General features: G+C 48.2%; 1 protein-coding gene across 4 annotated transcripts in view; it reads right to left on the bottom strand.

The window, feature by feature from the left end:
• Positions 1-13,208, bottom strand: part of LOC121573771 (roundabout homolog 2) — a 159,507-nt gene that overhangs the window by 59,203 nt on the left and 87,096 nt on the right. For all 4 annotated transcript variants that reach the window (XM_041886017.2, XM_041886018.2, XM_041886019.2 and 1 more), the window contains one exon: positions 7,970-8,175. In XM_041886017.2, coding sequence (XP_041741951.1) covers positions 7,970-8,175 — 206 coding nt within the window. The remainder of the gene's footprint in view (positions 1-7,969; positions 8,176-13,208) is intronic.

The following is a 13,208-nucleotide window of genomic DNA, read 5'->3' on the forward strand; positions in this document are numbered from 1 at the left end:
CCCTCGGCTAAGGAGACTGCTGAGCTCCTCATGAACCATGTCTTCCGGATATTTGGTATTCCCCTGGACGTGGTCTCTGACCGAGGTCCCCAATTCTCGTCCCGGTTTTGGGGGGCCTTCTGCAGGCTTGTTGGGGCCACAGCCAGCCTATCGTCGGGGTTCCATCCAGAGTCTAATGGCCAAACGGAACGGATTAATCAGGATCTGGAGACCACCCTGCGGTGTATGGCGGCCAGTAATCCCACGTCTTGGGCCACCTATATCATTTGGGCTGAATATGCCCACAACACCCTCCAGTCCTCAGCCACCGGATTGTCCCCATTCGAATGCCAGTTCGGTTACAACCCTCCATTATTTCCAGAGGAGGAGGCGCAGGTTGGTGTTCCCTCGGCCCAGCGCTTTGTCCAACGCTGTAGGCGGACCTGGAAGAAGGCCAGGCGTGCCCTCCTTCGGACCTCCCAGAGATACCAAAGTCAGGCTAATCGCCACCGCCGGACGGCCCCTAGTTTCCGAGCTGGTCAGAGAGTTTGGTTGGCCACTAAGAACCTGCCCCTCATGGGTCGAATCCAAGAAGCTTTCCCAGAGATACATCGGCCCTTTCCGCATTGCTAGAAAGGTTAACCCTGTGTCTTATCGTTTGGTTCTCCCTCGCTCCCTTCGTATTAACCCCACTTTCCATGTTTCACTTATTAAACCTGTCTTGTCTTCTCCCTTTGCCCCCCCCACGCAGACCCCCGCCACCTCCCAGGATTATTGACGGCCAGCCAGCCTACACAGTCCGCCGGATACTGGACTCCCGGAGGGTCCAGAACTCTCTGCAGTATCTGGTGGACTGGGAGGGCTACGGGCCAGAGGAGCGCTCCTGGGTTCCAGCCAGGGACATCCTGGATCCAGGGTTGGTCCGAGATTTTCGCACCCTGAGGCCAGGGTGTTCTGGAAGGAACGTCAGGAGTCGTTCCTAGAGGAGGGGTCCTGTCAGCTTCCTGCTTCTCCTGTTTGTCTCCTGGCCTCTAGAGGTCAGCTGTGTTCCCCCTCTGCCTTTGTTCTTCCTCATGTGTCCTCATTAGTTTGATCCAGGTCACCTGTGCCTTGTTTTTCCCTTTAGTATTTTAGCTGTGTGTTTTCCCCTTGTTTCTCACTTGGTTATTGCGTCCTGACTATGTCTCCTGCTTTGTCCCACCGTGTCAGTCCTAGTAAGTTGTTCGAAGTTATCTTTAGTTTTGTTTTGCCTCCTGTTTTGGAACATTAAATCTACTTGCCTGGAGTATTGCCTTGGGTGTTTCATTTGGGTCCTACAACATCTCCTCTGTGGCTAAGGGGTAGTACCCCCAGCTCTACACATCTGAGACCGGAGTTCTAGCCCGGCTTGTGACAATACCTTACACGGATCAAGATCCCACAACCCACTAGTGCCAATAGGCTGCCTAAGTATGATCCCCAATCAGAGACAACGAGCGACAGCTGCCTCTGATTGGGAACCACACCGGCCAACATAGAACTACACATACTAGAATACAAACATAGAAAACGCACAACAAAGAATATACACAGCCTGACTCAACATTTAAGCGTCCCCTGAGTCAGGGCGTGACAGTACCCCCCCCCCAAAGTTGCGGACTCCGACCGCACAACATAAACATAACAGGGTAGGGGCCGGATGGGCATTCCGCCTCGGAGGCGGATCCGGCTCGGGGCGTGACGACCTCTCACTCTCCGCCTCCCTGTTGCGCCCCTGGTCTGGTCTGGACCTCGGCGCGCTGCTTCCCCTCTCCTTCCTCCCACGATGCGCCAGGCCCTGTCTGGACCCTGGTGTGGGAGACCCCGAACCTGGAGAGGGGCTGTCGTCATGGTCTGGACTGGAGCCGCTGACCGGAGCTGGATTGGGCACCGGTGGAGCGGACTGCTCTGGCTCCGGAGTGGAGCCGCTGACCGGAGCTGAATCAGGCACCGGTGGAGCAGACTGCCCTGGCTCCGGAGTGGAGCAGCTGACCGGAGCTGGATCAGGCACCGGTGGAGCGGACTGCTCTGGCTCCGGAGTGGAACAGCTGACCGGCACTGGATCAGGCACCGGTGGAGCGAACTGCTCTGGCTCCGGAGTGGAGCAGCTGACCGGTGCCGGACCAGGCACCGGTGGAATGGGCACGGGCCGTGCCGGACTGGAGACGCGCACCACTGGCTTGGTGCGAGGAGCAGGAACAGGCCGGGCCGGCCTGGCGACGCGCACTACTGGCTTGGTGCGAGGAGCATGAACAGGCCGGGCCGGGCTGGCGACGCGCACCACTGGCTTGGTGCGAGGAGCCGGAACAGGCCGGGCCGGGCTGGCGACGCGCACCACTGGCTTGGTGCGAGGAGCAGGAACAGGCCGGGCTGGCGACGCGCACCACTGGCTTGGTGCGAGGAGCAGGAACAGGCCGGGCCGGGCTGGCGACGCGCACTACTGGCTTGGTGCGAGGAGCATGAACAGGCCGGGCCGGGCTGGCGACGCGCACCACTGGCTTGGTGCGAGGAGCCGGAACAGGCCGGGCCGGGCTGGCGACGCGCACCACTGGCTTGGTGCGAGGAGCAGGAACAGGCCGGGCCGGGCTGGCGACGCGCACTACTGGCTTGGTGCGAGGAGCATGAACAGGCCGGGCCGGGCTGGCGACGCGCACCACTGGCTTGGTGCGAGGAGCCGGAACAGGCCGGGCCGGGCTGGCGACGCGCACCACTGGCTTGGTGCGAGGAGCAGGAACAGGCCGGGCTGGCGACGTGCACCACTGGCTTGGTGCGAGGAACAGGAACAGGCCGGGCCGGACTGTGGAGGCAGACTGGAGGTCTAGAGCGGAGAGCTGGCACAACCCGTCCTGGCTGGCTGCCCACTTTCGCACTACACGTGCGGGGTGCTGGCACAGGACGCACTGGGCTGTGCACGCGCACTGGCGATACAGTTCGTAGAACTGGCGCAGGATATGCGGGACCGAGGAGGCGTACTGGAGACCAGGAGCGTTGAGCCGGCACACCCTGTCCTGTCTGGATGCCCATCTTCGCACGGCACTTGCGTGGTGCAAGCACAGGACGTACAGGACTGTGCCGGCACACTGGCAACACAGTACGTAGCTCTGCAGCCTGCCCAGTCATGCGCTTCCTCGCGTGAGTACGGGGAGTTGGCTCTGCTCTGACACTAGGCTCCGCCAACCACCCCGTGTGCCCCCCCCAAAATGTTTATTGGGGCTGCTTCTCGGGCTTCCTCCTCGACCGGCCTCCTCCGTGTTGCCGTTGCTCCTCTCCTGCCTGGGCATCTAACTTAGCCCATGGTCCTTTCCCCGCAAATATATCCTCCCAAATTGGCCACCTGTGACATGGCCATCCGCTCCGCCTGGGCACGCTGCTTGGTCCTCGTTTGGTGGGATCTTCTGTCACGTTCGTTGAAGGACGGGACAGACCAAGGCGCAGCGTGATATACGTACATGTTTATTTACTGATAAACACCACGACAAAACAACAAATGAAGTCAAGTCCAAGGTAGCACACACAACATACCTTACACGGAACAAGATCCCACAACCCACTAGTGCCAATAGGCTGCCTAAGTATGATCTCCAATCAGAGACAACGAGCGACAGCTGCCTCTGATTGGGAACCACACCGGCCAACATAGAACTACACATACTAGAATACAAACATAGAAAACGCACAACAAAGAATATACACACCCTGACTCAACATTTAAGCGTCCCCTGAGTCAGGGCGTGACAATTGCACACAAAGGGTTCTTCCAAGAACCCCATAGGAGGTGGGGTTAATTGAGGAACCTCATTAGTTGGTGTGGGTTCTTGCAGGAACATAACTGCCCAACTGAAACATTTGGATTTGAAAGCAGGTGCAGGCACTTAACTGAAAAATGTAAAGATCTCCTCAATTTAAGGTAAGGTTTGTCCCTTGTATGATCTACATTGATATTGTTTTTTGATGATACCATCTATCTTTTGATATTTGTGCAAAACAGAAAATGGATACAATTAACAAAGAGTTAAGAATATGTATGCTATAATAATATGTTGAAGGCTAGCTGTATTGGGTGCAGATGACTGAACTGCTCACTTTTGTGTCTGTGTCTGCAGGTTTACAGACAAGGAGGCATACAAAGGTATGTAAATTGGTATTGGTATGTTATGCAGATCACATGTACCATCCTCCTCCCTTACCTCTTCAATGAAAATCCCATAGGCCTCTACATTATTTTTTACATTTTAGTCATTTAGCAGAGCGATTTACAGGAGCAATTAGGGTTAAGTGCCTTACTCAAGGGCACATCGACAGATATTTCACCTAGTCGGCTCTGGGATTAGAACCAGCTACCTTTCGGTTACTGGCACTACACTCTTAACCACTAAGCTACCTGCCTCTACATTATGGACAAGGTATGTGTATGAAAACCATTATCAAAATAGTTTTTTTCACTCACATTCATCACAAACACCAAGGTATGAATACTGTTGTGTGCATGTTTTGTTAATCATCTGTATAATTACTATTTTTTGGATTCACAGACTTCACCCTCCCTATACCTCTGATGAATATAACAGGAAACCTGTTCGATCACCATGCACTGGAAAATCATTCTGGCTATGGATACGAAGAACATCAGCACATTAACATCAACATGCCAATATCAACATGCCAGAGGACATACCCATTGGACTTGGGACTCTGCTGGGAGTTTACCTCATATTTAGATTTTTTTATTCTGCTTTGCCACTAAAATCCTAATAAACACTGACAACTAAAATATGGTGTTATTGTTGTTATTGTTAAGCATATTACTATAATAATAATAATAATAATAATAATAATAATAATAATAATAATAATAGGGGAGGAGGGAGTAGTTCAAAATGAACCCCAAAAGGTTATTCAAAAGGTTATTTGAGGATCCATTAAAAGGGGTTCTTTGAAGAACCCTTTTAAAGAGTTCTTCAAAGAATTTATAGGGGTTCCCCCACAGTTTCAATTTGAAGAACCCCTAAAGGATCCTCCAGGAACCTTTACTTTTTAGAGTGTACGCAACATTTTTAGTGACTAACCATCAGTATGCCTAGAGATGAAAATGCGATGAAAACCCATTTAACTGTTGTTGTTTTTTTAGGTACACAGGAATTTAACCCCAAAAGGTAATGTTATGTTCACTATGTATTTACGCACAGACTTTTATCTGCAACAAGTCAATTTAATGGAAACACAACTATGATGGGAAAATGCTCCAGGGTCTCCCTTAGCTGGTAATTGCCTGCATTTGAACGATACAAAAATTAAAAGCCGATAAATAAAATTGTAGAAGGCCAAATTGTCCAGGAGAGGCTGTCAATCATAGCCTACACCCTGAATTCGCTCTCAGCACCATTCTCTCACACCTTGAGCGCAAGTGCGCCTGCTGCAGAGGAAAGAGAGAGCAACAGAGGAGCCTTGGCCAGTTGATTGCGAAGATGGAGGTATTTTTCACTGAAACAAAATAAATGCCTACAGTATAGTGAAAAGCCTATGAGGGGAATGTAATATACACTACCGGTCAAAAGTTTTAGAAATACTCAATCAAGGGTTTTTCTTTATTTGTACTATTTTCTACATTGTAGAATAATAGTGAAGACATCAAACGTATGAAATAACTATGAAATAACACATGGAATCATGTAGTAACCAAAAAAGTGTTAAACAAATAAAGATACATTTTATATTTTAGATTCTTCAAATAGCCATCCTTTGCCTTGATGACAGCTTTGCACACTCTTGGCATTCTCTCAACCAGCTTCATGAGGTAGTCACCTGGAATGCATTTGAATTAAAAGGTGTGCCTTGTTAAAAGTTAATTTGTGGAATTCCTATCCTTCTTAATGCGTTTGAGCCAATCAGTTGTGTTGTGACAAGGTAGGGTGGGTATACAGACGATAGCCCTATTTGGTAAAAGACCAAGTCCATATTATGGCAAGAACAGCTCAAATAAGCAAAGAGAAATGACAGTCCATCATTACTTTAAGACATGAAGGTCAGTCAATACGGAAAATTTCAAGAACTTTTAAAGTTTCTTCAAGTGCAGTCGCAAAAACCATCAAGCGCTATGATGAAACTGGCTCTCGAGGACCGCCACAGGAATGAAAGACCCAGAGTTACCTCTGATGTAGAGGATAAGTTCATTAGAGTTACCAGCCTCAGAAATTGCAGCCCAAATAAATGCTTCACAGAGTTCAAGTAACAGACACATCTCAACATTAACTGTTCAGAGGAGACTGTGTGAATCAGGCCTTCATGGTCGAATTGCTGCAAAGAAACCAATACTAAAGGACACCAATAATAAGAAGAGACTTGCTTGGGCCAAGAAACACGAATAATGGACATTAGACCGGTGGAAATCTGTCGTTTGGTCTGGAGTCCAAGTTGGAGATTTTTGGTTTGAACCGCCTTGTCTTTGTGAGACGTGGTGTGGGTGAACGGATGATCTTGGCATTTGTATTTCCCACCATAAAGCATGGAGGAGGAGATGCTATGGTGTGGGGGTGCTTTGCTGGTGACACTGTCTGTGATTTATTTAGAATTCAAGGCATACTTAACCAGCATGGCTACCACAGCATTCTGCAGCGATACGCCATCCCATCTGGTTTGCACTTAGTGGGACTATCATTTGTTTTTCAACAGGACAATGACCCAACACACCTCCAGGCTGTGTAAGGGCTATTTTACCAAGAAGGAGAGTGATGGAGTGCTGCATCAGATGAGCTGGCCTCTACAATGATATATTCACTATTATTTCACAATGTAGAAAATAGTAAAAATAAAGAAAAACCCTTGAATGAGTAGGTGTTCTAAAACGTTTGGTAGTGTATGTCTGGATTTGATTAGAGCTTTGATCGGCATGAAAATTCAAGTCTGATGCTACCTTAGGCCGATGAGTCATACATTAAATACATTTTATGAGCCTTACATCAAAGACATTTTATGAGCCTTACATTAAATACATTTTATGAGCCCAAGCACAAAAAAGCCCAAATGATTGTGCCGTTATCCAATAAATGTTAAAAAATAAGGTGACCCCGAAAGCCAGATGGAGATGTGTAAATGACATGTGCATTCAGTCCTTATATTACTGCAGAATATGCAAGGTAGGGATGGATGTGTTTTCTGTTTGTCGAGATTGACATAGTCTATTTATTGTGGTGTTGTCAGTATGTTTTGTTTATTGGTTGTATGGTGCATTGGCACAGAAACCTGTTGTTGCATATATTTTATATAGTTATAAATATGGCATACACATTTTGAAAATCTGATTTCCCCCTAGATGATCATTGTCTGCAACAGATAGGCAGAGTGAGCTCCTCAGTGGTGGTCAGCGAACCCTCAACCTTCTAGCCCGTAGCCCTGCGTAGCATCGACTGTGCCACAAAAGCAAGGTAGATATCAACGTTTATAAACACAGGGTCACTACATGTATTGTTATTTGTTCATTTCGATCTGTCCCTTACATGCTTACATTCCCCCCAATCACTGTCCTTGGGTTAGAGCATCTCTAAATGCTGCCTAGGAGAAAGGCTCTAAATGACAGCTTTAAATGACATAAAAATCAATACCCTCTATTCATCTTTAAAGGCAACCTGACTGGACTTGTCCATTTGAATTACATCCAACTGACATCAGATGGGATATTTTCTCCTCTCTCACATGCAATATCAGAGGCAAGCGTATACGCACGCGCGCGCACACACAGAGCGACAAACACACACACAAACCTTAACAACCTGCCTTTGAGAATAGAGAGAAACCATAAAGGATGGGCAGTGTATTGTATAGAAGGCAACGAAAGTGGAGAAGCAGAGAGAGAAAAGATGGAGCCACTATGGCAGGCAGACTCATGGCCAAATCAATCGTGAGTGAACACAGTGTGGAGGCTTGCTGCTTTGACTGGGTATATTGTGTTTGTACAGCATCAGTCCTATAAACCCACCCTGGTGCTCTGGATCTGCAGGCTGCCAGACTCCAGCAGGGCCATGCGAGGGTCCTTCCCCAGCAGACTGAGGCCGTCCTTCAGCCAGGTGACGGTGGGCTCCGGTTCCCCTGACGCCTGGCACCTCAGCAGGGCCACACCCCCAACAGCCTGTGTCTGGTTGGACGGGCCCTGCCGGATGATGGGCGGGGGGCGGTCCTTCGAGGCTGGAGAAAAATAAGCAATCACAATGAAAACAATGAAACACAAACAATGAATTACAGTTTGGTGCTACACGTAATTACAAATCTGACCCCATCAACGTTAATGAATTTATCACTGTTGTGATAGGGGGTACCTGTTTTGGGGGTTGTTTGCAGGTTTCTGATAGTGTGTGCTCATGGCACCACATTACACCTTAGCGCTCTATTTGCAATGTGTGGAATAACGATGGCTCGCCTACGGTTCTAATTACCCTGCCTTCCTCACAACACCTTCCAACACATTCACACCCTCCCTCCTTCCTTCTCTCACTCATTCTCTTCCTCCTCTCCTCTGACTTACCGCTGAACCTCACAGCCCCCTCCCCCAGACAAGAAACAAGCCTCTGCATTTCTCGGATGTTCAATCTTTTAATATGGTTTCTTCTTCCATTGCTTATCAGTGCTGTTAGTCTCAACTCAGACAGAGTATTTGCACCAGGATCTAGAGCTCTTAATTCCTATCACAGCTCCTTCAGACTCAGAGGAACACAGTCACTAAACCAGAATAGCAGAGAAACCAAGCAGACACCTGCCTTTATAGAGTGAGACATCCTTTTACTCTGCTAACTTTACTACTGAGCGTTGTTATACTATACCCACTGTATATGTAATAATTGTCAGCACCTCATTGTATGTTTAATATTGAACAACTGGTAGACTCAAAAAATATGCTTTAACTGTGATCAGATGCAATAACAAAAGATTACTTCTTTCTTGCATGATTTTTCCAGCCAGATCGCTCAAGATTGACTTAGAAATTGGACGCCTGTCCATGTCCTGAGGACATCGGGAAATGCCTTCTTCACCGGCCAATAGAGGTAACAGTGAGCGCAATTACAATCAAGTAGGCCTGGGTTTTGCTAGAGCGTTGTGGATAGGGGTGGTGGATGGGTGTAATGGGAGAGGTTATACGGATACGCCTGGTGCCCAAATTGATGACGTATATCACGCAGCTGAGAGTTGAGTGGAGACGAATGGATTCAGTTCAGTCAGTTCAGTCAGTCGTCCTGATGAGCCCTTCCCAGCTAGCTAGTTTATGCTGGCTAGCTGGCAACAACAGCATCATGGCGCTAGTTAAAACTTGTAAAAGAAAGTAATGTTTATTTCAATGGTCGAGGGAGAAATAACTTGTTGTATTGGTCGACATCTGGATTACATTTACATTTACGTCATTTAGCAGACGCTCTTATCCAGAACGACTTACAAATTGGTGCATTCACCCTATAGCCAGGATGTCGCCGTGACGTGCCAATTAGCTAACATAATGACAAGAAGTTGCCAATGACCAGTGCAACAGTGTTGTATTGAGGTGCTTGCTAGCCTCTTCGCTTGTGCAATATGGTTGTTGCCTCCCACCAGCAATGCAATATGGTTGTTGCCTCCCACCAGGCAGCTGTATCACATGTCGAGGGCGGTAGCTAAATTGGCCAATTTGTTCCATCACACTTGATTTTATTTAGAGTAGGTTAACATCCTACACAAGAAATAACTTGGAATATTGGTATTTGATACTAGTAACAATCTGTATGTCAAGGTGATACAGTCTACTGCTCAATGGGGAGAGTTTGCACTGCAAGCCGGCAACACAACAACACGGGGCACAGTGTCCCTTCGATCCTGCTTGCCGCAGTAAGGAAAGAGAAGTAGCTAGATAGTGTAGCCAATACCAGGCCAGGGTGAAAGCCAACGCACATTTATTGTAGTGATTTTCACCGAAAACGTAGAACTACGGCATTAACCCGTACAAACTTTTACATAATTGCGCAATTGAGAGCATCTTGTCGGGCTGTATCACCGCCTGGTACGGCAACTGCACCGCCCACAACCGCAGGCTCTCCAGATGGTGGTGTGGTCTGCCCAACGCATCACCGGGGGAAAGCTACCTGCCCTCCAGGACACCTGCAGCACCCGATGTCACAGGAACGGCAAAAAGATAATTAAGGACAACATCCACCTGAGCCACTGCCTGTTCACCCCGCTATCATCCAGAAGACGAGGTCAGTACAGGTGCATCAAAGCTGGGACCGAGAGACTGAAAAACAGCTTCTATCTCAAGGCCATCAGACTGTTAAATAGCCATCACTAGGCGGCTTCCACCTGGTTACGTAACCCTGCACCTTAGAGGCTGCTGCCCTACAGTGGGGAGAACAAGTATTTGATACGCTGCCGATTTTGCAGGTTTTCCTACTTACAAAGCATGTAGAGGTCTGTAATTTTTATCATAGGTATACTTCAACTGTGAGAGACTGAATCTAAAACAAAAATCCAGAAAATCACATTGTATGATTTTTAAGTAATTAATTTGCATTTTATTGCATAACAAAAGTATTTGATACATCAGAAAAGCAGAACTTAATATTTGGTACAGAAACCTCTGTTTGCAATTACAGAGATCATACGTTTCATGTAGGTCTTGACCAGGTTTGCACACACTGCAGCAGGGATTTTGGCCCACTCCTCCATACAGACCTTCTCCAGATCCTTCAGGTTTCGGGGCTGTCGCTGGGCAATACGGACTTTCAGCTCCCTCCAAAGATTTTCTATTGGGTTCAGGTATGGAGACTGGCTAGGCCACTCCAAGACCTTGAGATGCTTCTTACGGAGCCACTCCTTAGTTGCCCTGGCTGTGTGTTTCGGGTCGTTGTCATGCTGGAAGACCCAGCCACGACCCATCTTCAATGCTCTTACTGAGGGAAGGAGGTTGTTGGCCAAGATCTCGCGATACATGGCCCCATCCATCCTCCCCTCAATACGGTGCAGTCGTCCTGTCCCCTTTGCAGAATAGCATCCCCAAAGAATGATGTTTCCACCTCCATGTTTCACGGTTGGGATGGTGTTCTTGGGGTTGTACTCATCCTTCTTCTTCCTCCAAACACGGCGAGTGGAGTTTAGACCAAAAAGCTCTATTTTTGTCTCATCAGACCACATGACCTTCTCCCATTCCTCCTCTGGATCATCCAGATGGTCATTGGCAAAATTCAGACGGGCCTGGACATGCGCTGGCTTGAGCAGGGGGACCTTGCGTGCGCTGCAGGATTTTAATCCATGACGGCGTAGTGTGTTACTAATGGTTTTCTTTGAGACTGTGGTCCCAGCTCTCTTCAGGTCATTGACCAGGTCCTGCCGTGTAGTTCTGGGCTGATCCCTCACCTTCCTCATGATCATTGATGCCCCACGAGGTGAGATCTTGCATGGAGCCCTAGACCGAGGGTGATATACCGTCATCTTGAACTTCTTCCATTTTCTAATAATTGCGCCAACAGTTGTTGCCTTCTCACCAAGCTGCTTGCCTATTGACCTGTAGCCCATCCTAGCCTTGTGCAGGTCTACAATTTTATCCCTGATGTCCTTACACAGCTCTCTGGTCTTGGCCATTGTGGAGAGGTTGGAGTCTGTTTGATTGAGTGTGTGGACAGGTGTATTTTATACAGGTAACGAGTTCAAACAGGTGCAGTTAATACAGGTAATGAGTGGAGAACAGGAGGGCTTCTTAAAGAAAAACTAACAGGTCTGTGAGAGCCGGAATTCTTACTGGTTGGTAGGTGATCAAATACCAATGAAATGCAAATGAATTACTTAAAAATCATACAATGTGATTTTCTGGATTTTTGTTTTAGATTTCGTCTCTCACAGTTGAAGTGTACCTATGATAAAAAATTACAGACCTCTACATGCTTTGTAAGTAGGAAAGCCTGCAAAATCGGCAGTGTATCAAATACTTGTTCTCCCCACTGTATATACATAGACTTGAAATCACTGGCCACTTTAATAATGGAACACTAGTCACTCTAATAATGTTTACATATTTTTGCTTTACTCATCTCATATGTATATACTGTATTCTATTCTACTGTAGTTTAGTCTATGCCACTCCGACATTGCTCATCCTAATATTTCTAATATTTCTATATTCCTTAATTCCATTATTTTACTTTTAGGTTGTGTATTGTGTGTATTGTTGTGAATTGTTAGATATACTGCACTGTTGGAGCTAGAAACACAAGCATTTCGCTACACCCGCAATAACATCTGCTAAATATGTGTATGTGTGTCACGCCTGACTCTGCGGACTCTTATTTGTTGAGTCAGGGTGTGATTTTCTATGTTGTCTAGATCTATGTTGGCCGGTGTGGTTCCCAATCAGAGGCAGCTGTCGCTCGTTGTCTCTGATTGGGGACCATACTTAGGCAGCCTATTGGCACTAGTGGGTTGTGGGATCTTGTTCCGTGTGAGGTTTGTTGTGTGTACCTTAGGACGTCATGTATCGTTGGTTTATTGTTTTGTCGTTGTGTTTATTCGTTAAATAAACATGTATGCATATCACGCTGCGCCTTGGTTCGACCAGTCTGTGAACGAACGTGACAGAAGATCCCACCAAACGAGGACCAAGCAGCGTGCCCAGGCGAAGAGAGTAGCCATGTCACAGGTGGGCAAGTTGTGGTCGTGGGAGGTGATATTTGCAGGGAAAGGGCCATGGGCGAAGGTAGATGCCCAGGCAGGAGAGGAGCAACGGCAACACAGAGGACGCCGGTCGAGGAAGAAGCCCGAGAGACAGCCCCAAGAACATTTGGGGGACTAAAAGGGTGGTTGGCGGGGCCTAGTATTAGAGCAGAGCCAACTCCCCGTACTCATGCGAGGAAGCGTGTGACTGGGCAGGCTCCGTGTTATGCGGAGCTACGTACTGTGTCGCCAGTGTGCCGGCACAGTCCTGTACGTCCTGTGCTAGCACCACGCACGTGCCGTGCGAAGATGGGCATCCAACCAGGACGGGGTGTGCCGGCTCAACGCTCCTGGTCTCCAGTACGCCTCCTCGGTCCCGCATATCCTGCGCCGGTTCTACGTACTGTGCTAATGCCTCACACATACTGTGCGGAAGTAGGCATCCAGCCAGGACGGGTTGTGCCAGCTCTCCGCTTCAGACCTCCAGTCCGCCTCCACAGTCCGGTACGGCCCGTGCCTGCTCCCCGCACCAAACCAGTGGTGCGTGTTCCCAGCCC

The sequence above is a fragment of the Coregonus clupeaformis genome, chromosome 9 (genome assembly GCF_020615455.1).
Source record: "Coregonus clupeaformis isolate EN_2021a chromosome 9, ASM2061545v1, whole genome shotgun sequence".
Classification (NCBI taxonomy): Eukaryota; Metazoa; Chordata; class Actinopteri; order Salmoniformes; family Salmonidae; genus Coregonus; species Coregonus clupeaformis.